Genomic DNA, 26,820 nt, shown 5'->3' on the forward strand with positions numbered 1-26,820 from the left:
GAATTTGATTCACCTGCATCTCGAAGAGCATGAAATTTCACTTTTTAAGATTGTGGATAGCAAGCCTGATAATAACGATCATGTTTATCTAAATGTATCTAAAAAGTTAAGGTCATGGCTGAGTGCAGTGTCTCCCACCTGTCACCTCGGCACTCCAAGGGGAAAGGATTGGTTGAACTCAGGAGTGTGAGACCAGCCTGAGCTATATAGCGAGACCTGACCTCTACTAAAAATAAAAATTTTAAAAATCAGTTGAGCATGGTGGCACCCACCTGTGGTCCCAGATACTGGGGAGGCTGAGGTCAAAGGATCACTTGAGCCCGGAAGGTCAAGGCTGCAGTGAGCCGTGATCATGCCACTACAGTCCATCCTGTGTGACAGAGCCAAGACTTTGTCTCAAAAAAAGAAACAAAAAAACAAGTAAAGGTCAGGGTGTAGTTCTCTGGCTTATACAGCTCAGACGAAGGTGATACTATCAGCCAAAACAGGGCATACGGGAGCCAGGATACTTAAGACATCAGAGTGTGTGTGTTTGCAGAGCCACTGAGTCATAGCTGCACACAGCAAGCATTTGGTGTCCACCACACTGGATGATGGGGAGCAGATAGCAGAAATACAGTCTGTTTTCAAGGAGCGCACAGCTTTGTCCAGGAGACAATCACTGTAAAATCAGGGCTGTCATGGAGGTGGCGGTCAGGCTGACCTTGGAGGAAAGAATGCCTGACACACCTAGAAAACGTGTGTCCCAGGACATAGAAGAGGGCCCAAGCAGTAGGGGGATCAGTGCGTGTCATGGCACAGAGGTGAGAGGGCAGAAGTGTCTTCCAAGAAGGGCATGTCTTTACAGTATGGTGGGAGGCCGGCAGTCCTGTACATAGTTGATAGCTTAGATTAGAAACGTATGAGGGAGGTCAAGGTTGGTGATCCTAGTCAAGGTCTAATAGTTGTTTGATAAATACCTACCGAATGAGTGAGAGGCATATGTGGGAACAATATGGCTTTTGGACTCAAATCTCACTTCTTCAGTGACCTTGAACAAATTCCTAACTTCTCCATGTAGTCATAATAATAGCTAGTAAGATTAAATGTGGAGAAATGGAGCTTTCTTTCAACTGATCACAAGATCTTCAAATCTACTGCCATTTAATACACATCAGTTTTTCAATAGCAGCAGCATCCTTTATTCAAGAAATAAAAGATCTTGGCTTATTGTATGAACCTTTTCATCATCTCTCTTCTGGTTATTCCTAAGCATTAATAGCAGAGAAGGCTCATTTCCTTTTACCTCATCCTATTTTCCCTTGCTGTTTCATTTATTTGATTACTTACTGGCTTTGCCTCTTTGTATTTTGTGGCGTTTCATTTTAGTGAACCAGAAGTAACTTTTACTAATGTATTGTCATTAATACACCCTCTTTTGTACTCTGCCTTACAATCCTCTTTGAGTGGCTGTTCCATTTTCTGAATGTGCGTGTGCATGTGTGTGTTTGTATTTGTGAGGGTGGTTAAAATAATAAGTAGTGTATTATTTGGTTTATAAATATTTAGTGAGCCCTTAGTATGCTTGAGGTTATGATAGAGAAATAAAATATCTAAGACAATATATCATGGTTGAAGGCGTTTGAAAATTTTATGGCTTAAATACATGGATAAAAAAATGAAAATGTTTCATTATGGAAAGCTTCAAATATAAAAATATAGATAGGATTCCCAGCTGGGTGCAGTGGCTCACAGCTGTACTCTCAGTACTTTTGGAGGCTGAGGTGAGCAAATTGCTTGAGCCCAGGAGTTCAAGACCAGCCTGGGCAACCTGGCGAAACCCTGTCTCTACAAAAATAAGCCAGGTGTGGTAGTCCCAGCTACTTGGGAGGCTGAGATGGGGGGTATTGCTTGAGCCCAGAGAGGTTGAGGCTGCAGTGAGCTGTGTTTGTGCCACTGCACTCCATCCTGGGCGATAAAATGAGACTCTGTTTCAAAAAATATTTGTATCAATAGATGGAATAGTATAGTGTACCCCTACATACCGCCACCCATTTTCAACAGTTAACAACTTATGGCTAATCTTGTTTTATCAGTATCTTTACCCTGATTTTCTTCTATTTTATTTTAAAGCAAATTCCAAATGTATCATTTCATCCATGAGTATTTTGCTACTTGTCTCTAAAAAATAAGGACTCAAAAAAGATAACTATAATAGCATTATTAATAACTTTAGAATGACAGTAATTCCTTAATATCAAATAAACACTGTTCAGATTCCTAGTTATATCATCCATTCTATACTAATTTTACAGTTTTTTTTGTTTGTTTTTGAGCAGAGTCTGGCTCTGTCACCCAGGTTGGAGTGCAGTGGCACTCTAATCTCAGCTCACTGCAATCTCAGCCTCCTAGGTTCAAGTGATTCTCCTGCCTCAACCTCCTGAGTAGCTGGGACTATAAGCACAAACCACCATCCCCAGCTAATTTTTGTATTTTTTAGTAGAGAGAGGGTTTTGCCATGTTGGACAGGCTGGTCTCAAACTCCTGACCTCAAGTGATCTGCCTGCCTTGGCCTCCCAAAGTGCTGGATTACAGGGGTGAGCCACTGCGCCTGGCCTTATTTTACAGTGTGATGCCTCCTCAGGAGGCTAAGGTGGGAGGATCACTTGAGCCCAGGAGTTTGAGGCTAGCCTGGGCAATATAGCCAGACCCCAATTTTAAAAAAAGTGGTGTTGTAACATTAGATATCACCCTTGCTGCCAACACCCCCTACCTTTTCTGGTTTCACCACTTCCCCTGCCCCTGTTTTGCCCTTTCCAAGTGATTCTGAATTAATTTTCTAGGGATGTTAGAGCAGATTGGTGGTGAAAACGGTTTGGGCTCATGGAGTGGGAAGGAAAAAAATATGTGATGACAGATACATAGCAGAGAACCAGAAAACAAGGAGGGTTGTATTTAAGAATCTAAAATGTTGCAGACATAAGGACCTATAATGGTTGAGGTTTAAAGGGAGAGATTTTTTGAAATAAAACCTGAATGGCTTCTTCAAAGCTGTTATTTTTGGATGGAAAGTAAGAAGCTGAGGCATGGGGAGAGGAATTCTGCCCTTATTTACCTTGTCAGCCAATTCCCACCTCATCTAGGCAGGGCTTGTTGTCCCAAGGACGAAAGACAGGCCAAAGTGTGTGTGAGTCTAGTGATTGAGTGTGCCTCAGAGCCAGTGGGCGGGCTTGGAAAAACACAAATTGCTGGGCCTGCCCCTGGAGGTTCTGATTCAGTAGACCTAGGGTGGGGTTCAGGGATTTGCATTTTTCTTTCTTTCTTTCTTTCTTTCTTTCTTTCTTTCTTTCTTTCTTTCTTTCTTTCTTTCTTTCTCTCTTTCTTTCTTTCTTTCTTTCTTTCTCTTTCTTTCCTTCTTTTCTTTTCTTTCCTTTCTTTTCCTTCTTTCTTTCCTTCTTTTCTTTTCTTTTCTTTCTTTTTTTTCTTTTCTTTCTTTTCTTTCTTTCTTTCTTTCTGATGGAGTCTTGCTCTGTCGCCCAGGCTGGATTGCAGTGGTGCAATCTTGGCTCACTGCAACCTCTACCTCCTGGGTTCAAGCAATTCTCCTGCCTCAGCATCCCCAGTAGCTGGGACTACAGGTGCACACCACCATGCCCAGCTAATTTTTGTATTTTTAGTAGAGATGGGATTTCACCATGTTGGTCAGGCTGGTCTCGAACTCCTGACCTCAAGTGATCTGCCCACCTCTGCTTCCCAAAGTGCTGGGATTACAGGCGTGAGCCACCATGTCTGGTGGGATTTGCATTTCTTACTAGCTCACAGGTGATGCTGCTGTTCCAAACCACTGACTTAATAGTACCTGTTTCTCCCTTTAGATCTGTTTTGGTTTTTGTTTTAAATTAATTTTTATAAGTACATAGTAGGTATGTGCCTTTATGGGGTACATGAGATTTTGATACAGGCATAATGATCACATCAGGGTAAATGGGGTATCTGTCACCTCAAGCGTCTGTCATTTCTTTGTGTTACAGACATTCCAATTATATTCTTTTAGTTATTTATGAATGTACAGTAAATTATTGTTGATGGTTGTTACTCTGTTGTGCTATCAAATATGATCTCTCTTTTTAAGATAGTTTCTCTTTGCTGAGATTGTATTGCTGCACGCATTGGCAATCATTGTGTAATTGATTAACCTTCGAAGACAGCTTCTTGCAGAAAAAAAAAAAAACTGTTGAGAAAGGTATGAGTAATTTGTGTGAAAACATATTCTATTTTCATAATGACCACAGAATACTGTGGCGTTCTACCAACCTAGTGGAATGTATGTGAACATTCTCCCTTTCTCTGAAAATTTCTTCTTTTAAGTATCTTAGTCTCAGGGAATTCTCTCTGTCTTGGGTAAGAAGTTCAGGGTTCTCTTTTGAACACAAGCATTTTACCTAAAGAAAGCTGAGAAAGCTAGGACAGATGTTATTCTCACAGAAATTTAAAAGAAACTTGCTAGTTTTCTTATGGCCTTTCTTTTCTTCACAGAAAGACTGGGCAGCGAGCCTGACCTAAAACATCAGTTAGTCAGCAACCCTGCAAAAAATTATTGCGTCTCACCAACGCTTTAGCCACCACACCCATGCCCGGAACTTTCCTTGGTATTTCACCCCATTCAAATCTGCTCTAAATGGGTCCCCCCCCTTTAGTCTCTTACTATAATATTTGAATCTTATACCCAAGAGCTTGCTTATCTAAAACTTTCCTAAATTTATTTTTATTAAGCCGTGGGAATAGGAAACCAGTAGCCTGAGAATTCCTGCAAACAGAACTCATTTCACTGTTTACATCACCCAACAAATAAGAGACTTCTCCAGTTTGAACTATGACTTTGAACCCCAGCTTCACTCCTTTGTTGTAATAGTGATTAATGTTTTCCTGGTACCTTTTTCTTTAGCAAGTCATTCAAAGAAGCATATATTAGCCACTTAGAATCCAGAAATAAATTTGCTATTTTGTGAGAATTATTGGATGGTGAAATTTTTTGTTCTTTAGGATTTTTTTTTCTTTATTTTTGAGACAGGATCTTTATCACCCAGGCTGGAGTGCAGTGGCACAATCACGGCTCACTGCAGCCTTGAGCTCCTGGGCTCAAGTGATCCACCCACTTCAGCCTTCTGAGCAGCTGGGACTACAGACACATGCCACTACACCCAGCTTGGTTTGTATTATTTTTTGTAGAGACAGGGTCTCACTATGTGGACCAGGCTGGTCTCAAACTCCTAGGCTCTAGTGACCCTCCTGCCTTGGCCTCCCAAAGTAGTGGGATTACAGGTAAATCACTGTGGCTGGCCTTGGATGGTGAAGTTGTAATTTTCTAAGTGGTTTTGTCCACTCAAAGAACTCAATTATAACTAGCAGATTTCTGGGTAAGCAAAGAATGAGAAGAAATGGAGCTGAATATTCTGAGCCTTTTATTTTAGACCATAGGTTCATATAATTGGATTATTCATGATCCTTGATTCATGACATATTATCATCATAGTCTTAGATGCAGAGGTCCATGCATGTCCAACTTCATTCATTATTTAGTTCTTTTTTAAAGTGGAATTTTTATGTCTAATTTCTAACAACCAACTTCTCTTTCCTAATGTTTCAAATACAAAAGTTTTATTTGGAAAGTAATCCTAGGAAAGACTTAGAGACATAAAGAAGAGAACTGATAAATGATGCATTATCAAACAAGTTACCACTCTGAGTAGATCTTAATTGTCTGAATAATTCTGGGAACCAATGTAGATTACATGAATCAGAATTTTCTCTTTCTAGGGGAAAGTGTGCTGGAATATTTAAAGCTGATAACTTTAAATATTAAAGGAACATTATTTCTCTGGCATTTTCAGACCACCACATCCAATGGCAGAGGGCTCCCTGAAATCTTAGACAGTTAAAAGTTGGGCTGGCATGCATGGAATTACAGAGGGGGCACCAATTACATCTGCCACAATTAGAAGCTAAACAGTATTATTAATGCATATGTTTCAAAGGTATTCCCAATTAAATTAGTTCCTAAATGAATTTTATGCTTTCAACATTTAGCCAACAACAAATGGTTCTTTCCTAGTTAAAATAAAGAACTTAAATGGGATTGACATTGGGATTCTTAATGCCTGACAAATTTTAAAGACCATTGCATAGTTTGATGAGTTTTGGCAAATGTATCAACTTGTGTAACCTATATCCCAATCAAGATATTGAACAGAAATTCTGCTGGTGTCTCCTTTCAGTCACTCACCATTTTCTGTAAGTAATTCTTACTCTACCTTCTATCATAGGTTGCCTATTCTTGAATTTCATATGAAAGTATCATATAGTACATGGTCCTTTCTGTCTGGCTTCTTTTGCTCAACATAATGTTGCATGTATTATTTTTTCCATCTCTTTACTGTAGAATAATATTCCATTGTATTAGAATAATATTTTATTATGTCAATTATATGAGGAAGCCCAGGGAATCTTCCTCTCAGAAATGTTTTTGAGGATTTAAGAAAGTCTTTTTAGAGACCAGGGGATTTTCCAAAGCTTTTTTATTTAGCCTTTTCATTTTTAAAAATACGTTGTCCTAGCCCTGAAAATTAACATAGCTTTATCAACACAGATGCCTGCCAAATTAGGCCGTCTCTAAAATAGCTCCAGCCATGGGCAAGGCAGAATTTTAATAAATATGGATGGTCTATTCTTAGTACTTCACCACTTCAGGTTGTGTGTTTCTTATTCTTCTGTGTAGTTCTTTAAAACCCATTTGAAATTTTTTGAAACTGATTCTGTGGCCTTGCATATATGCCTTATCCTGGTGAATATAACGTGTAGACTTGAAGGTACATTCTGCATTTGGGTGTTTTATTCTATAAATTGAATTAGGTCAAGATAGTTGATAACATTTTCAAATCTTGTGTGTTACTAAGTTTTTTTTCCTACCTTACCTGTCAATTCAAAAGAAGGTTATACAAGAACAAATGATAGATGGGACAAACAGAAAAGAAATGGCGGGACAATAGATTTAAATCCAACCTTATCAGTAGACTTCAATCCAGCCAAGTCAACCATATTTATGTTACGTTAAATATAAGTGGATTAAATTCTCCCTTAACATCATCAGTTTTTGCTTCATGTATTTGGAAGCTCTGTTATTATTTGCAAAAACATTTGCGCTTGTTGTGAATTCCTGATGAATTAACTCTTATCATTGTAAAATATCTTTCTTTCTAGTCATACTTCCTGATTTGTAGTTTTTTTAATATATCCGCTCCTGCTTTCCTATGCTTACATATGTATGTTATCTCATTTTTCATCCTTTTACTATTATATTTCTTTATATTTAAAGTCTCTATTAATAGCACATAATTAGGACTTAAAAAAACTAATCTGATGATCTCTGGCCCTTATCAGTGTTTATTCCATTTGTACTTAATGTAATTTTTAAAATGTTATTTTAAAAAATTGTTTTATTTCGGTAACTTTAGGGGTTCAAGTGGTTTTCAGTTACGTGGATGCATTGTATAGTGGTGAAGTCTGGGATTTTAGTGCTCCTGTCACCTGAATAGTGTACATTGTACCAAATAGGTAGTTTTTCATCCTTACCTTCTTCTCACTCTTCCTGCTTCTGAGTCTCCACTGTCCGTTTATACCACTTTGTATGCCTTTGCATACCCATGGCTTAGCTCCAACTTACACAATACTTAATCCGATTATTTATGTGCTTCAGTTTGAGTCTACTACCTTAGCTATTGATTTTTCTTCCTCTTATGTGTCCATTGTTCCTTCATTACTGCCTTTGGATTTAATAAAATTGTGACTGAGGCTGCAGGGTTGTATGAGCCCAGGAATTCAAGACCAGCCAACTGGCAACATAGTGAGACCTTGTCTCAAAAACACACAAAAAGTAAAGTTTCTGTGAATTCATATTCTCCACAACACTTGGCTATGTCATTTTTTTTTCACTAATTGGGTATAAAACATTATCACATTCCTTCAGATTCCTCATTTATTAATGATATTAAGCACCTCTTCATATTTTTATTGGTTGAAAACATTTCTGCCAAATGATTGTTCATATCCTCACACCTCCCATTTTTTCGTTGATTTCTAGGAATTCTACACTTGGAATACCACTGAACTGGACCACTTATATTTGACTACTTTTAACTTATTAGCAAAATCTTTGGCCTTTGATTCTAACGCCAGTCCCTGGCTACCTGTTTAATTTGCAAAACCTTCCAAATTGGACCCCCTTATCCTACTACATTTTCCCCCTTAGCACCTACCACCTTTGCCATGTTACATACGTGTTTATTACTTGTATGTACTGTCTTTCCCTTACTAGTACATGTAGGCTGCTACATGGTATAGAGATTAAGAGTTAGCGTTTTGAACTTTCATAGCAATTTAACATTGTCATCATATTTTTATGAAATGAAGAGATTCGTCTCCAATGAATTGGAAAGTTTTGAAGAACTGGTTCTTCACTACTTTGAAAAGTGTGATCTAGGTTGTCTCATACCTTCATGTGATAGCATTTGAAAGGCTCATGGAACAGAACAGAGAAGAACTCATTAACTACTGTACCTATCGGACTTGAAAAAGTGTTTATGCTCTACACAAAATATAGTTGCTAACAAAGACGAATATGTTTTTCAGATTTAGTGAGAAAGTATGTTTTTCTAACATGGGCATTACTTTGTGTTATTGGTATTCCCATGTTTATAGCTGAGCCTGGTTTGTGTCTCTTTGTTTTATATATACACATATATAAATGTATCTATACAAAATACTGCTTTTTAAATGAAAGAGCATGCAAGCCACTTAATTATGTAATTCAGCTGAATCCTTTATGCTCTCAGTTTTCATGTTTTGAGTTTCTCAGACAAGAGTGTGGTTATTAAATGCATGTCTTGCTTCTTTGGATGGCGCACTGGCTGAGTGTGTGAATACATTTTTTGGAATGACCTAGGTTCATAACCTAACTTGTTGATTCCTTGTTTTCTGGGTAACCGTAGACACATACCTTGAGTATTTTCATGCTGTAGTATTTCCAGATAAATGGTAGTGATATTTTTCACCTTTGGAAGTGAGTAAAGTTCTGGAAAATCCTTAAGTGAAATGACTTTAATTCAAAACAATATTTTACAACAATTATATGGCATTATGTTAGAATGAATTCATAATCGGGAACTGATCCAAGAAGCTGATACCAGAACTATAAATATATTTGTGAAAATAAAGTGGTGAGATTTGGCTGCTTGGAAACAGAGGGCAAAGGTTTCTGTGAAACAGCATATGCCTTTTATTTCCCAGGTATTTGTTCTATCACAGTATATATAACATAGTAAGAGCTTTATTTGGGTGCTTAGTCTGGTACCTGAAATGCGTTAATGAATGTTGAAAATCGCATTATCTTGACTTTTTGTGCCAATGACTAAATTTTTGGCAAGCATTATCTCAATATATTTTTAAACAGATAAACCAATGAATAGATTGTGACATAATTTCAGGATAGACCCATCTTCAGATAGGATCAGGTAAAGAGAAATTATGTATTATAGTGGAAGTCAGACAGACCTAGGTTAGAAACTGAACTTTGCTGTATTTACTTTGCTGTGTTTCCATGCAAAAATCAAACATCTTTTATCCTCATTTATAAAATGGAGATGAATTCACACATTTTATAAGGCTGTTGTCTAATTATTATGGATAATTTATGTAAATGTGTAGGAACCACTATAGGCACTCAGTATGTGATACCTGTGGCTCCATTACAAAAGGTTTAATACCAGTAGGAGTGTGTGTGTGTGTGTGTGTGCGCGCGCACATACACATAGTATATTTGTTAGTTAATCCTTTTGTAGACAAATCTTAAGTCCTTGTACAGAAAGAAAAAAAAATTAATAGAGCAGAGATTGGGTGGGGCTGGTAAAGGGAGAAAGGAGTCTTGTCTGGCCAGTACTTGTCATGGCCCTCAGCAAGCTTCCATGGCCATCCCTGTTGCCCTTTACAGAGGCCTAGAGTTCTAGAGAACAGCATGGAAACCATGCTAGTGGATTTTAAACACCTCAAGTGCAAGAATGGAATCTTCTTTATTAACTGATACAGGTATCACATGTGGCCTTGCGCTACAGTAGGTGCGTGGCCACAGCTTACTACTCCACTACTGAAGTTCCTCCTCCATATTTGACTACACAGCAGAGTTATCCTTTGAACCTGAATTAGCAAACCCACTAGCAAGCCTATGCCATTTAATGGATATAGTAATAACATCATTTTTTTTTCCAGATCTAGGTTGGAATTTGCCCCTGACAAATAAGAAAATGATGAGTGATGCAAGCGATATGTTGGCTGCAGCATTGGAGCAGATGGATGGTATCATAGCAGGTGATCTGCATCCTGTGAAAGACAGAATCACAACATTTACTCTGCTCACTTCACTTTTTCACTACAACTTTCATATTATCTTTTCACTTGATTTTCATTTTTTAGCCCTATGCCTTTTGCTTCCCTGTAATTTCGCCATTGTTCTTCTTCTCCATTTTCTGCCAGCATTATTCTCAAACATTATTTTAAAGTATCAAAAATTCTAGTTCCATCCTAGGTTTCTAATCAAGGATAAAGAATCTGTATCTCAGGTGATTCTGGTGTAGGTGATCTGTGGACCATACTTCGAGGGACACTGCTCTACCCAGTAACCGTGAATGTTCTGACCTGTTTTCCTGAATTCAAAATTCACTTTTCACCAACGACTCCCATATGTTTTGTGGTTTTTTTTGTTTTTGTTTTTGAGAGGGAGTCTCGCTCTGTTGCCCAGGCTGGAGTGCAGCGGTGCAATCCCAGCTTACTGCAACCTCCGCCTCCCGGGTTCAAGCAGTTCTCTGTCTCAGTCTCCCAAGTAGCTGGGATTTAGGTGCCCACTGCCACACCTGGCTAATTTTTGTATTTTTACTACAGATGGGGTTTCACCATCTTGGCCAGGCTGGTCTTAAACTCCTGACCTTGTGATCCACCCTTCTCGGCCTCCCAAAGTACTGGGATTACAGGCGTGAGCCACCGTGCCCGGCCATATCAATTTCTTTTTTTTTTTTTTTTTTTTTAAGAGAGGAGGTCTTGCTCTGTTGCTCAAGCTGGAGTGCAGTGGCTATTTACAGGCATGATTACCTGCGAATAACATGCATAGTGCAGCCTTGAAATGTTGGGCTCAAGCAATCTTCCCACCTCAAGTACCTGCGATTACAGGCATGCGTCACTGCACCCAGCTTGTTCACATCTATTTACCTTCCCAATTCTTTGCTAAGCTTCCAGTCCCTGTCTCTAATTTCCAACCAGATATCTCTCCAGAAATGTCCTATAGGCATATCAATGTAATCATTTAACACATTGAGCTCATTGTCTTTCCTCAGAATTTACTCTGATAGTCTTTATCTGGGTTCATTTCATAACCCTTCATCCACAGTTTTTCTAAGCCAGAAATCATTTGGTCCAGTATTGGTCCGGAATTGACCAGCTCTAGTATTTGTATTTTCTGATCTGCTACTTTCTTAACCATCATCCCCACGATGCCAGCACACCTCACACCAAAGCCCACCAGGTTCTTTTTCTTTCTATACCCCAGGATTGGCCTCCTCGTTAGGAATTGGACCATGGATATTTACCATCAACTACATGGTTTTAATTTTTGCACCATGTAACTCTGACTTGGAGAGATTTATGTGATTGAATTCTCTTTTTTCTGTCTCTTTTGATTGTTCCTTACTGTGACTAGACTGGTTTACCACCTTCGGCTTTGGTATTTTTATCTAACATAAATCCCATTGCTCTCTCTGTGATTTTGTTTAACTTAGGTTCTAAGGCCCTGGAATATTCCAATGGGATTTTTGATTGCCAATCTCCCACCTCTCCATTCATGGGAAGTTTGCGAGCTCTGCACCTTGTGGAAGACCTGCGTGGATTGTTAGAGATGATGGAAACAGATGAGAAAGAAGGTTTGAGATGCCAGATCCCAGATTCAACAGCAGAAACGCTTATTGAATGGCTTCAGAGTCAAATGGTAGGGTCTGCCTGTTATAAATTCTGTGTTATGAATCCTTTGTTGCTTATTCTAAAATTTAGAACATAGAATAGCTGATTAGAACAAGAAAAGTTTAAGGCAACAGATGCGCTCGTTTTTTTTTTTGAGACGGAGTTTCAAAAAACTGTCGCCCAGGCTGGAGTGCAGTGGCACGATCTTTTCTCACTGCAAGCTCCGCCTCCCGGGTTCACGCCACTCTCCTGCCTCAGCCTCCTGAGTAGCTGGAACTACAGGCACCCGCCACCACGCCCGGCTAATTTTTTGTATTTTTAGTAGAGACGGGGTTTCACCGTGTTGATCAGGATGGTCTCGATCTCCTGACCTTGTGATCTGCCCGCCTCGGCCTCCCAAAGTGCTGGGATTACAGGCGTGAGCCACCGCGCCTGACCAAGGATAACTTTTTTAAAAGTGCTATTAGTGTACATTTTATAAATACCAACTGCGGGTGACCTGATTCTGCCCATAAAAACAGACTCCCTTTTGATTGTGCTTGAATGACTTCCTGTGGCTTAAATCAAATAGTGCTATAAGGGAAAGAATCTTGCACATAATAGATGATTTCTCAGTCATATTGGGTTCTTCACTGTAAAGGACCCAATAGCAATTCTAAACGGAAAGCATAATGAAAGACATTCAAAAAGCCACAGGATTTACAGCAGTATTTGACCTGAAGTGCCATCTAGTGGTTTATGGCAATCATGTCAGTTCCAGTTCTCGAATTAAATTGTGGAGTTGGGCCTTTAACCCATTTATGCGTAGTGTTCCATTATTGGAACGCTAAGCTTGTGGGAGTTATTTATATTCTGCTCAAAGTCATCGCCAAGGTCTCATTTTTCAAAAAAAAAAAAAAAATGCAACCTCTGGCATTAGTGGGTTAATGGTGTTATTCACTGAACAGTGAGGCCTCTTTCTAGGCATCTTTCTCAAAAATTGATGATGCGGCAGAGCTACCCTTTGTCTGGACACAGTGGTAAATACCAGGGTTTTAATCTGTGATGATTACATAAAATCTAAAGAGTGTCACAAAAACATATTCAGTGGAGGACAAAGAAAAGGAGATATTTTGTGTTTAAAGGATATTCAGTTTTCAGTAAGAGGCAATAATATGCTTATGAGCTAACTGTGTTGATATAAAAACTAATGAGAATTGTATGAAAGAATCCTGATCTACTTTTGGATCTGTGGTAGACATGAAAACTGCTTGCTTTGGGAACCTTAAGAGTACATCCTACAGCTAAAACATTTTCATAGGACGTGACACAAATACCAGAGCTCCCAGCCAGTCCTGTGCTGAATACTCTGTGTTCTCACCTATTTTACCTCTGAGTTTATGAGTGCAAATAATATAATCCTTCAGCGGTGGTGCAGCTACACAAACTTGACAATTGAAGATATTTTACTTGTTAAAACACATAATGCCTTACTATTCTACTTTATATTTGCTCTGCAAATTTCTCCTCCAGAGATTTAAAGGTCCAGGTTTGCTGATTTCTTTGGGGATTGCTTCATGCTCTGAAATTGGTGTTTCCTGGAATATTCCTTAGTCTATTTCAATGTCCTATCTCACCCCTTCTTTACTCCATGTTCTTCTGACCATTTAGCATGCAGTGAAAAAAGGAATTTACTATTGTTAGAAGAACCTGTTTCTATCCTACACCCAGAGGCCACCAATAGCAATAGTAGCCTAAGCATACTTGTAGTTCAATTTTTGACATGTGTGTAAAACATTTCCATTAACATGTGCTTAATCTGTTCTGTGAAAGTATGTCCAGAAATGATAAAAAGTAATGATGATTACATCTGAATATAAGTTAGATCATGACACTCACTCCTTTTTTCAGAAACTGCCAATGGCATCACATCTTACTCAGAGTAAAAACCACAGTGCTTACTGTGGGCTGCAAGGCCTCGTAGGATTTGCTCCCCATGACTTTCTGACCTCATCTCTCATCACACATCTGCTTATTCACTCCACACCAAGCACATTGGCTATTTCACTGATTCTTAAACGTGCCAGGTACACTGGCCTCTGAGCCTTTGCACTGGCTTTTCCAGGCACTGGCTTTTCACTTTGCCTGGAAAGCTCTTTCCCCAGATGTTTGTATGGCTAGCTCCCTCATATTCTTCTCTTTCCCCAGATGTTTGTATGGCTAGCTCCCTCATATTCTTCTGGTGTTTACTCAAAAGTCCTGCTCTCAGTGAGGCCGTGCGTCACCACCCTAACTAAAATTATACCCATTTATTCTTTGTCTTACATCTCCCCGCTTTATTTTGTTCTTAGCATTCACCACTTTCTTATGTGCAGTGTATTTGTGATGTTTATATGATTTATTATCTGTCTTTTCAACTGGAATATAAGCATCATGAATCCGATTTTTGCCCTTAATTTTTTAAAAATACTGTATTCCTAGTGCTTAGAAGAATGCCTGGCTCAGTAGTTATATTTGTAATGAATGATGCTCCATGGATGATAAAGTGGAATGCACGTTCAAATGAATGGAAGTTGTTTTAAGTTTATTCCTCGGATGGGTAATGTCTTGTTGATCAATGTTTTTAGTAGCTTTCTCTCTTATTATTTGACATTTTAACCTTGAGGATCCACAAAATGACAAATATTTTAAAGAACTAATGAAGATTCAATTTTTATTCTAAAAGTAACAATAACAAAATAAACTAGATGTAGATTTAGAGAGATAAGGAATTTTTGTAATTGCTAAATTTATATCCATCTAATTTATTTATAAGAATTCCTCACCTTGCCCCCAACTTTCCAAATTCAGTGTGTTTTCTTGAGCACACAGAGAATGACAGGATGAAAGAAGAAAGGCAGCAAAAGGCAAAAAACAAAGCAAGAAGAGGAGAGCAGGACTGGCTGTTTGGAACCATAAAAGCATAGGAGTGAAATTGAGTTGTCACCACACACCTACCATGATAGACTTTATTTTAGAACCAAAAAGCAACTTGGGCCAGCATTGGGAATCCAACAAGCAGAAGATTATATGCTTATAATTAGTGATTGGCTGATAATATTAGATTTTTCCAATTTAATATTTCAGAAGTTAGGATGTGTTTTATGATCTTAAAATGGGGATATGTATACATTTTAGCTGGGATCCATCCTCCCTTCCTCTCTCCCTTCTTTCCTTTTTATTAATAAGGTACTTAGAATAGTCAAATTTTAGAGACAGAAAGTAGAATGGTGACTGCCAGGAGCTGAGGGGAGCAGAGAATGGAAAGATAATACTTATTGCATATAGAATTTCAGTTTTGCAAGATGAAAAGAGTTATTTAGATGGATGATGGTGATGGTTGCAAAACAGTGTAAATGTGCTTAATATCACTGAACTATACACTTTAAAATGGTTAAAATGCTAAATTTTCCGTACTTTACCACAATAAAAAATTAAAATTGATGTCATCCTAGAATTTAAGGAACACAGAATCCTAGCAAATTCCCCCTTCATATTTGAGTATGGGGAAACTGCCCAAATAAAAGAGATTGTGATGTTTAAAAAAAGGAAGCAGTGAATGATAAGGCAGGATTGTATCTAGGGAGTTTCAAATGCAGGCTGTAGTAATAGCAGATCTGAATTTTAATGTTGGCCCTAACTCTTCGAAGCTTGTATGACCTTGTGAAAATGTCTGAAGTTCTGTGTCTTGGTTTTCTCATCTGTAAAATGGGGATGATGGTTACTGCCACTTAGGATTGTAAGGATCCTATGAACTAATGTATGCTGAGGGCTTATGAATACGCCTGGAAAAAGGCTAGTCAGAAAGGCAATACTGAAGAGTAGAGCGTAGAGAAGAGAATAGAGGGAAAATGTTTAACAGGAACCCTTTGCAGTGAGGAAAGAGTTGGGTCCAGTTGCAAGGGGAGTTAGGTTACAAACCACAAATACATAGTTCCCTTCTTGCGATAAAAGAGTATAAACATTTCTCAGACTACAGAGAAGCTTCTGGAATATTTTAGAAAAACTTAAATTCAAAAATTTTTGGAAATAATTATGTATCTGTAAATAATAACAGATATATAATTATGGTTCCATTCATGTTTAATGATGGCCAACTTGACAGGCCCTGTACTTTAAGATGGATACTAACCTTTTCATTAGTGCAACTGGGCATTTGCAGTTCCAACTATCATTTTGCCTGGGCCAGGGAGATCCCCTGGTTTCTTGTAGGATGCAGGTTATTTCTTTACTACTGATTGCTCCTGCCTGTTTGTTTCATATGATCAGACACTGAATGTGATCAAATACCAACACTAGTAACCTGTTATAGTGAAGGGACATTAAATCTGTAAGAATGAATTTACAAGTGTAGCTGTAGGCTTCTAGAAATGAACAAATTTCTTTTAAAACTCAGAAGTGTGTCTCCTTGGTTTAAAAAAACTATAGACTATGACATATTTGTTTAGTTACTAAGGCTGAATTTTCTGTTTTGATTGTGAAATATTATAATGTGTTAACACAGATATTAATAATGGAGAATTACTTGCTTTATGAAGCTCCAGATTCAAGAAGGCAAATAGAAAAATATGTCTAATTGTTTGAGTCAAGCAAGTAGTTATTTACTTTAGGTCTAACTTGATGAGTTGCCCTAGAACATTCTTATAATGTTTTTTTTTAACTGAGGATCATGACCTTGATCCATGTCAGCAGGGGATCAGGTAGTGAAATCCCAAAGATGTCTGACTATTTGGCAGTTTCAATTATGAGGCCATCCCAAAGTCAGCAGAAATTACAAAAATACAATTTTCAAAAAAGTGAGTGAAATACTAATGGTGAATACTAATGGTAATAACTCCAAAGCAGGCATCATCACCCATGAGATAGATAGAGTGTAAACAGGGGAAATGAAGTGTTCTGGACTGGCTTCAGACCTATTAATCATCATAATACACTTCTGTCTTATTTTTACATTAAAAGTTAGATAATATTAATCCCAAATGTGTATTTTTAAAAGTTGCTATAAAAATAAAAATACTCATAACTTAAAAGAGTTCAGCCACGGGACGTGCTCTCTGCAGGGTTGCTGGCTGTTCTCCCTGAGTCCCTGACTCCCAGCCCCATGACACAGTCCCCGTCCTACCACCCTCCGATCCCTGCTGCTTTCTGACCAGCTTTGCTTTTCATCTGTGCCTCTAGGAAATGTTTTCTCAGGCCTTGGAAAACAAGATACATCTTAAGATGATATCCCGTAGGTGATCACAATTATCTGAGTCATGCGGTGCCTCACTGAGACATCCTAGCTAAAATTAAGGCAGTTTTCCCTTAGTCTTCAAGTAAACTCCCATGGAAAGTATTCACAGACACAGAAAAACAAATTGACCAAATCAGCCAAATTCCTAGTTTACAGAGGTAAAAGATGTACTTTTCATGGAATCCTAGGCCACTGGTATTTGTTAGAATTGAATGGAAAGAGGTTTCCCTGTTCCTTTAGGAAAGTGAGTTAAGAAAGAAAAAGTGACAAGAACAATAGGGACTTTTTCTTGGTCCCATGTTATCCTTCCCAAAATAGAAGACAGATTCCTTCTTTAGATCTCTGTATCCTATCACATGTTGCTGGCTTTCAACAAATGTTGAATAAATTAATGAATCACAATATTAAATGAATGAAGTTGCTGCTGTACTGAGATAGGAGCTGGGACTTCACTTCTAGTGACACTGGGATCTTCTTTTTTCCCTGTCCTTCCCAAATTCAGGGGACTTAGGTGTATACCTATGACTAGGGTACTATTATTGTCTAAACGTGTGCCCCCCGCTTGCCCACTGTGAAGCTCATGCCCTTATTCCATCACACCCAGTGAGAGGACAGGGGAGTGGAGTACTGCCGCTGCCTGGTTGCTTGGTTTCCAGCATCACTGATACCATGTTCTCTGACTCTTTGGACAGTAGTGGTGTAAGATGCCTTATTATGGTATTGAACTCAAATGCAATATAACTGCTCTTCATGGCTGAAGGATTCAAGTCTTAATCTGTCCTCCCAGTTCAGAGTCTAGTGCAGAGCAGGCATGCAGTAAATGTTTGCATGCGTGGCAGACGTATAATTCTGAGTACAAAATGCTGTCATAGTAGTTATTTCTTTTGGTAACTAGAGATAACGTTTACTTAAAGGAGAGTTCATGGACTGAGCCTTACTCTTCCTTTCTTGATACTGAATGTTTAAAAACAGAATTATGAAATCAAGACTCCATGACAGCTTTAATAACTAGTTTTAAAAATAAGTATAATGACTGGATGGAATGTGGTCTGTGCATGCATTTGTGTATATGTAGTATTACTAATCCAGCTGTGCTTTAACATCTGTTGACCTTAAAAAGGGGGCTGTTTTCTTTTCCCCATTTTAATTTAGGTACTCACCATTCTGATTTAGGACTATTACACTCAAAATTGGTTTCTGTTCAAATAAGCATAATAGTGGCAAATCACTGCTTGTATGTTGATTTTGGATTTAGACAGGATAGCAGAGCTCAGGAAAGAACAAAGAGAAACAAAGGGGAAACAGGGAAGAAGACAACTGTAGACCAATGCAAACCAACAGAACCCAGAAACTCAAAGGAAAACACAGCGTGATGTTACAAGTAAAAACAGCGGGTGAGACTCCTACCTTCCGTGAATTAATAACTCTTGAAATGGAGTGGCGAGTACATGGGGTTTCATCACGCTCATTTCTCAACTTTAAATCTGTTTGAAATTTTCTGTAATAAAAAAATTTTTTGGCCGGGCGCGGTGACTCAAGCCTGTAATCCCAGCACTTTGGGAGGCCGAGACGGGCGGATCATGATGTCAGGAGATCGAGACCATCCTGGCTAACACGGTGAAACCCCGTCTCCACTAAAAAATACAAAAAGCTAGCCAGGTGAGGTGGCGGGCGCCTGTAGTCCCAGCTACTCCGGAGGCTGAGACAGGAGAATGGCGTGAACCAGGGAGGCAGAGCTTGCAGTGAGCTGAGATCCGGCCACTGCACTCTAGCCTGGGCAACAGAGCGAGACTCCGTCTCAAAAAAAAAAAAAAAAAAAAAATTTTTTAAACAGACGCAAAGGAAAGATGTTAACATTTATTATGTCTTTATGCTTGATTGTAATACTTGATAATTAAAAGGAAGTTGATATAAAAAGAAGGCTTTCTAGCTGGGGAGGGTGACTGCACCCACCTTTAAATACGGGGCCTGTAACTCAGCTCACACCCAACCAATCAGGTAGTAAAGAGAGCTCAGTAAAATACCAATTAGGCTAAAAGCAGGAGGTAAAGAAATAATCAAATCATCTATCACCTGAGAGCACAGGGGGAGGGACAATAATCAGGATATAAACCCAGGCATTTGAACCAGCAGTGGCAACCCCCTTTGGGTCCCCTGCTGTTGTATGGGAGCTCTGTTTTCACTCTATTAAATCTTGCAACTGCAAAAATAAATAAATAATAAGTAAGTAAATAAATATAAATAAATACATAAAAGAAGGCTTTCCACTTATGATGGTGAAGGGAAAAGTAGATGGTGTTCTAATGTTATGTGTAGCACCTGCCATGTAGAGTCAGGGAATTTGTTTTCCAGGTGAGGTTCCTGGCTAGCTCTAAGATTCTTTAATTCTATGAGGGATAAAGCTTTTTAGATGTGTTTCTCCCCATCATGCCAGGAAAACCTGGCAGAAGCCATAAGTTCCCTAATTAAATCAAAGTACCAATGTTACAGTTGAGTTAGATCTCCCTCCCTGACTCTCCACACACACTATTGGTTGGATACTGTACTGTTGAAATCCCCACGCTGATTCCAGTTTCGACTTAGCTGAATTGGATGTGGTCAATAAAAGGTTGCACCATAAGCTAAAGTAGAAAGGTAAAGTGATTTAGGCTGCTCTTCCGTGTTTTGAAAGTCAGATTGACTCAACAGGAGTTTATACTTAAATACATTTTAAATTAGGTGCTCAGGATTTTATAAGCACCATGGAAGAATCAAAAGAAATGTAAGACAGTTTTGCACTGAGAAACTTAGGCTGAGTGACCAACTCACATAAAATTATTAGTCATCCACCTGAGGCAGAATAGGATGAAACACTAAAGAGCACAGTTTAAGACAAGACCCAGGTCAGCCAGTAGATGGGGAAAGGAGAATGGCACAATGGAATGAGGAGGAGGTAGAAATGGGTTATGAAAGATGGATTGACCTGAGAGGGAGGAGTGGGAGGTGAGTAGAGTGTTGGGTACAAAACCTTGGGATAGTTGTTGTAAAGGAAAATGGAAGAAAGCTCATTAAAAGGAAGAAATGGAAAATGATAAGTAGAAGTGGTGATTACAGGTCCCAGTGAAACAGGAAATCAAGGTTCCAAACTAGAAGTGGAATGATGAGCTTTCAGGAAGGAGTTAAGAATCAGTTCTCCCAAGCCTGCAGGAAGAAAGAAAGGAAAGAAATAAGAGGTAATACACACTGAGGAAGAAAGTGTCTAGGGCAGCTCACACAAGATGGCCTTAACTATTGTCCATTACAAAGGCTCTGAGATCACCGCCTAAACATAGTGGGAAGAGAGAGTACAGGCTTGGGGAGAAAGGAGCCAGTCTAGACAGAGGTCAACCATAGGGTGCATACCAGATTATAGAGGACACATAAATAAAGACCCACTGAGAAGCAAGAAGGCCAGATCAAAACCAAACCTGCAGTCATCTTTTATTCAACCGTGTTTATTGAACACCTGTCATCATTCTTCCATTCAACAGACATTTAGTTATCACCCACTGTGTGTCACATGCCAAGGCAAATCTACTTGCAAAGAATGCAGAGTCTATTAGAAGAGAGAGACATGTATGCAGTCAAGTCTAACCTTAGTGCATTCAGAGTAACGCCTGCTGTAATGAAGGTTCATCTAGATACTGTTGCTGGCACATAGTAAACAGTGAATTCAAGGAAGACCTCACAGACCAAGCCCTAATAGAGGTGGACCTTAAGGAATGGGGAAAGAAGAAGAAAGGGTGGGAAAAGATGGTCCATGCAGAAGGAATAAAAGTAGTGTGTGAGAGAGCATGCCATATATGGGGAGGTTTTGAGTGACCTGGTAGGTAGAAGAATATGGGAGTTGGAGGAAGAATACAGACAATAGGGTGTTTACCTAATGGATCTTACTGCCAGCATTCTTAATGCAAAGAAACAAAATTGGCAGAAATATAAACACATGTGGACAGAACAGTCTTTACCTACTTAACACAAGAGTGTAACATTGATCGCTCTTAAATTCTGCTTTATGTTCCTATAGTGAGTTTTAATATACTAAACTACCCTTGAGCATTATGAGTGCTTGCAAATATCAGTACAGTATTGAGAAACATAAATATGCTCATTTTGAGTCCATTTTCGGTATCTGTTTCTATTTGGGGCTCATTTTGGAGAACTGGTTTTGGAACATCTCACTTCCATATCATACAAAGTAGCTTGGAAGGAAACACTGCTCTCCTCTTGCTATAATTTCCTCCAACCAGAAGAAAGATCAGTTTTGTTTTGTTTTTCTTTTTTTTTTTTTTTTTTTTTTAAATTTATTTATTATTATTAAACTTCAAGTTGTAGGGTACATGTGCACAACGTGCAGGTTTGCTACATATGTATACTTGTGCCATGTTGGTGTGCTGCACCCATCAACTCGTCATTTACATCAGGTATAACTCCCAATGCAATCCCTCCCCCCTCCCCCCTCCCCATGATAGGCCCCGGTGTGTGATGTTCCCCTTCCCGAGTCCAAGTGATCTCATTGTTCAGTTCCCACCTACGAGTGAGAACATGCGGTGTTTGGTTTTCTGTTCTTGTGATAGTTTGCTAAAAATGATGGTTTCCAGCTGCATCCATGTCCCTACAAAGGACACAAACTCATCCTTTTTTATGGCTGCATAGTATTCCATGGTGTATATGTGCCACATTTTCTTAATCCAATCTGTCACTGATGGACATTTGCGTTGATTCCAAGTCTTTGCTATTGTGAATAGTGCTGCAATAAACATACGTGTGCATGTGTCCTTATAGCAGCATAATTTATAATCCTTTGGGTATATACCCAGTAATGGGATGGCTGGGTCATATGGTACATCTAGTTCTAGATCCTTGAGGAATCGCCATACTGTTTTCCATAATGGTTGATCCCACCAACCATCAGAGTGAGCAGGCAACCTACAGAATGGGAGAAAATTTTTGCAATCTACTCATCTGACAAAGGGCTAATATCCAGAACCTACAAAGAACTCAAACAAATTTACAAGAAAAAAACAAACAACCCCATCCAAAAGTGGGCAAAGGATATGAACAGACATTTCTCAAAAGAAGACATTCATACAGCCAACAGACACATGAAAAAATGCTCATCATCACTGGCCATCAGAGAAATGCAAATCAAAACCACAATGAGATACCATCTCACACCAGTTAGAATGGCGATCATTAAAAAGTCAGGAAACAACAGGTGCTGGAGAGGATGTGGAGAAATAGGAACACTGTTTTGTTTTTCTTAAGACAGGGTCTTGCTTTGTTGCCCAACCTGGAGTGCAGTGGTGCAAACACCGCTCACTGTAGCCTCCACCTCCTGGGCTCAAGTGGTCCTCCTTCCTTAGTCTCCAGAGTAACTAGGACCACAGGTGCACACCACTAAGCTTGGCTAAGTACTTTTTGGTTTAGTTTTTTTTGTTTTTGTTTTTGTTTTTTAAGAGAGAGGGTCTTGCCATGTTGCGTAGGCTGGCCTCAAACTTCTGGGCTCACACAATTCTCAGCCTCCCAAAGTGCTGGAATTACAGATATGTACCACCACCCTTGGCCAGTTTTACTTTTTGTCCTCACTAAACAGCAGATTTTTTCTACTTACTGAAATGTATCTGTTTCTGAAATATTGTTACTTATATGGGATTTTAAAAACAGATGCCTGTTAATTTCTATAATCAAAATAAGGTATTTAAACCTCTACAGGGCCTGTCTTGGCACTTTCTGAAGATTGAGAACATAGATTATGCATCCTGGCCCTTTTCCAAAAACTGCCCTCGAGAAGTTATGCACAATTTATTTTTATGTTAGTCCCCAGGAATAGAAGTTGTCCAGGCCACTCCATCACACTCTTCATAATACTTGTAATTTAATGCCGGGCACTTCAGTTAACAACATGAGCAGAATTATGCTGTGGTAATTGTGGAGGTGTGTGGCAAAGCAGCTGATTGTAAAATTTTAATCCACTCTAAATATGCACCCTTACTCAATTAGCCTCCGATTCTTTGTGGCCTTTTGGAAAATGTATTCAGTATGTAAAGTTTTTAGAAAAAGCATTCTGAGATCTTCCTTTTCATTCAAGCCCTGTTTTTTTTTTTTTTTCCCCCTTCCCAGCACATGACTTTTGTTATTCCAAGAATTGATACTGGAAACCACATTTATTGGAAAGATAGAACAATGGTATCAGTTAATTCTGGAAAAACAGTAGATGTCACATCAGATGTGCCCTGGAGAGTAAGGTTATACAGTTTGTATTTTTTCTGGTTCTAAATCTGAAGATATTATTTTCTTTTTCAGTTGAACCCTGGGTGGCCCCATCTAACACTTTCGGATTTCAGCTGACTTTTATTTCTATTGTATTTGAATGAAGAATCAGGAAATTCTATTGGGATTACATTATCTTATGGTTATGTTGAGATTACGAGAGACACCACTTACGCTACTACATACATTTCGAAATGATGTTTTTAGGTTTTCTGTTCTTTGTGAGCCTCTTCGTGTGTCTCTTTCATGACTTGCATGTGAGACAGCTGAGGAAGAAACAATCTATATGTCGTTTCTCAGTCTATACTTCCTTTGGCATTTATACAATGCTTAAATATACTGAAACATGATGTTTTTTAAAAAGTGTCCGGGGGCAGGAAGGAGGGGAAGAAATAGTAAGTAAGATCAGTATATGCAGGGCACTGAGCCAGATGCTGGGGAGGTTACAAAATGAATTATAGGCTCTGCCCTGGAATAGAAGGTAACATTAGACAAAGAAGCAAACTCACAAGTTAGTAAGATCAGGACAGAAAGTGTTAAAATGCAGATAAGTGAGGCTAGTCGGCACTACCAGGGGAAGTCACTGTGGCCTGAGTGTTTATGCTTTTGGAGGAAAAGAGACAGATCTCAACAGCTAGGGGTGCCCCCTACACACTGACAAAGCTTTGCCTGCCCCTGGGTGTGTGTCAGCTCTCAGTGGAGATACCAGTATCCACTGTGCCTTGTGGGTCATTATTTTCTGTTTGATAAGAAATTGTTTACTTTGGCAAAAACATGCTTATACACTTAACGTGCCTGTCTTACCTCTTTTGTGGTAAATGAACCAAATTGCATTCTCATGTTTTCTGTTTGACAGTGACAGCTGTGCCAGATTCAATTCAGGCCCCTCGGACTTGTGAACACTTGTGATTTTCATTTATCCTCAATATATCATTCTTAGAGAAGATCAGCCTTACCCATGTTATTTCCTTTTTCAGACAAATGGACACCTACCTGGGAACGGAGATGTGTATCAAGAAAGGCTGGCACGTTTAGAAAATGATAAAGAATCCCTCGTTCTTCAGGCAAGTGATTTTTAAATACTGTTCTTTCCTTGCAGCATACTTACAAAGACTTTTAAATTGGGGTGGCAAATTCAGATTGCTTGCAGCAACCAGACTGCTAACAGAAATAAGCCTGGTAAACCACCTGTGCACAATAGGGAGTGGTGAGGATTGGGGCAGAATGATGGTGTTTACGCCCAGTTTAAAAGGAGCCGCCATTCATCATCCTCAGCTCTTCCAGGGCCAGTCTGAATACAGGCACAATGTTGTCTGATCTGTTCTAAAATTCAGATATATGAATATAGCATAAAATCTGAATATATGTAAGTTTATATTTCTGAATCTGCAATCTGAGTATATATATTTAATTTTTCAATTTTAAAAATGATAACCTGTGTGAGACAAAACAGTGAGTAGAATCCTCCCTGTGGGCTAAATTTGAGTTTGCTTCTTCATAATGTTTTAAATGCTTGACAAACATTTTTCTTTGGTATATTGAGCAAAATGAACTGAAGTATGTTTTTCTTTGGTATACTGAGCAAAATGAATTGAAGTATATTTACTGGGTGATGATTATTGAGGAAAATCTCGGAGATCGGCTCTAAGCACTAGAGTTGAAGGACTAGCCCAACAGCTCCTCATGGACCTTTGAGTATATTGAGCTGCCCCCTGCCTTTGAACACATCTGTGATCAGTGTCATCTTCAAAGAGCTCATGGAATTTGAATTCCCTGGGTTTTGTGTGTGTGTGTGTGTTTTTGTTTTTTGTTTGTTTGTTTGTTTGTTTGTTTTAAGATGGAGTCTCGCTCTGTTGCACAGGCGGGAGTGCAGTGCAATCTTGGCTCACTGCAACCTTCACCTCCTGAGTTCAGGCAATTCTTCTGCCTCAGCCTCCTGAGTAACTGGGATTACAGGCACATGCCCCCATGGCCAGCTAATTTTGTATTTTTAGTAGAGACAGAGTTTCGCCATGTTGGCCAGACTGGTCTTAAACTCCTGACTTCAAGTGATCTGCCCACCTCGGCCTCCCGAAGTGCTGGGATTACAGGCGTGAGCCACCGTGCATGCTCCCCGCCCACCCCCTGGGGTCTTTTTCTTATTCTTCCTGAAGTATCAAATTTTAATAATTTCTTTATAATTTCTATTTCAAACATTAACTTTGTTTCCTCTTTTCTAATACTATCTCCACCCTGTCCCCCAAAAAGAGAACTTCTGTGCACACTCTCTCTCATAAATGGTTGAAGTAGCTTTAACCAAAAAGTATTGTACATTCCTAATCTACACAAATTTTCTCCTTAATAGGCCTCCTTAAATCAAATAGCAACATATAAATAGGAATGCAAGGGACCACTGTCTTCTTGGTACTTCTCATTTTTTTTTTCTTTAAAACCATATGAGTGGTAGGATCATTCCTTTTATTGTTCCATTTAGAGAAATAATGTATGCAGTGGAACCCAAGTTCTTTTTCACTCATTGCATGATTTTGCTCTAAATACAGGTAAGTGTGTTAACAGACCAGGTGGAGGCTCAGGGAGAGAAGATTCGAGATTTGGAGTTTTGTCTTGAAGAGCACAGAGAGAAGTTGAATGCCACAGAAGAAATGCTGCAGCAGGTATGTGCAGAGGCCAGAACCAAGATGAGATTTCCCTGCTGAATTATTTCAGATGCTGCGTTTCTGTGCTGTGTTTGCTCTATGCAGCAGTAAGTTTCTTGATTCACTTAGACCAGCACATTTTAAAAAAACGAGAGTAGCAGAGTCTCAAAACACATGCACACAATAGAAAGTGTTTATGTAATGAGAATCTGGAACAAAATGTCAGTAGTATTGTGGCTTATTTTAATTTTCTTTTTTTGCATTCAGGTGGTTTCCTCTCACCCATAAGTATATGTTTTATAATTAAGAAAAAATATAATAGTAAAAAATCTAATAATCCAATTTAAAAATGGGCAAAATAATAGACATTCAAATAATAGACATTTCTCAAAAGAAGACATACAAATGGCAAACAGACATATGAAAAGGTACTCAGCGTCATTGATCATCAGAGAAATGCAAATCAAAACTGCAAGAAGATACTATCTCACCCCAGCTAAAATGGCTTTTATCCAAAAAACAGGCAATAACAAATGCTGACAAAGATGTGAAGAAAAGGGAACCCTTGGACACTGTTGGTGGGAATGTAAATTCGTACAACTGCTATGGAGA

The 26,820-nt window shown here is 38.9% G+C and overlaps 1 protein-coding gene across 14 annotated transcripts in view; it reads left to right on the plus strand.

The window, feature by feature from the left end:
* Positions 1–26,820, plus strand: part of LOC103218783 (liprin-beta-1) — a 177,807-nt gene that overhangs the window by 102,984 nt on the left and 48,003 nt on the right. For all 14 annotated transcript variants that reach the window (XM_007968002.3, XM_007968001.3, XM_007968005.3 and 11 more), the window contains exons 3-6: positions 10,297–10,395; positions 11,856–12,061; positions 24,550–24,636; positions 26,113–26,226. In XM_007968002.3, coding sequence (XP_007966193.2) covers positions 10,332–10,395; positions 11,856–12,061; positions 24,550–24,636; positions 26,113–26,226 — 471 coding nt within the window. In that variant the 5' untranslated portion in view covers positions 10,297–10,331. The remainder of the gene's footprint in view (positions 1–10,296; positions 10,396–11,855; positions 12,062–24,549; positions 24,637–26,112; positions 26,227–26,820) is intronic.

The sequence above is a fragment of the Chlorocebus sabaeus genome, chromosome 11 (genome assembly GCF_047675955.1).
Source record: "Chlorocebus sabaeus isolate Y175 chromosome 11, mChlSab1.0.hap1, whole genome shotgun sequence".
Lineage (NCBI taxonomy): Eukaryota > Metazoa > Chordata > Mammalia > Primates > Cercopithecidae > Chlorocebus > Chlorocebus sabaeus.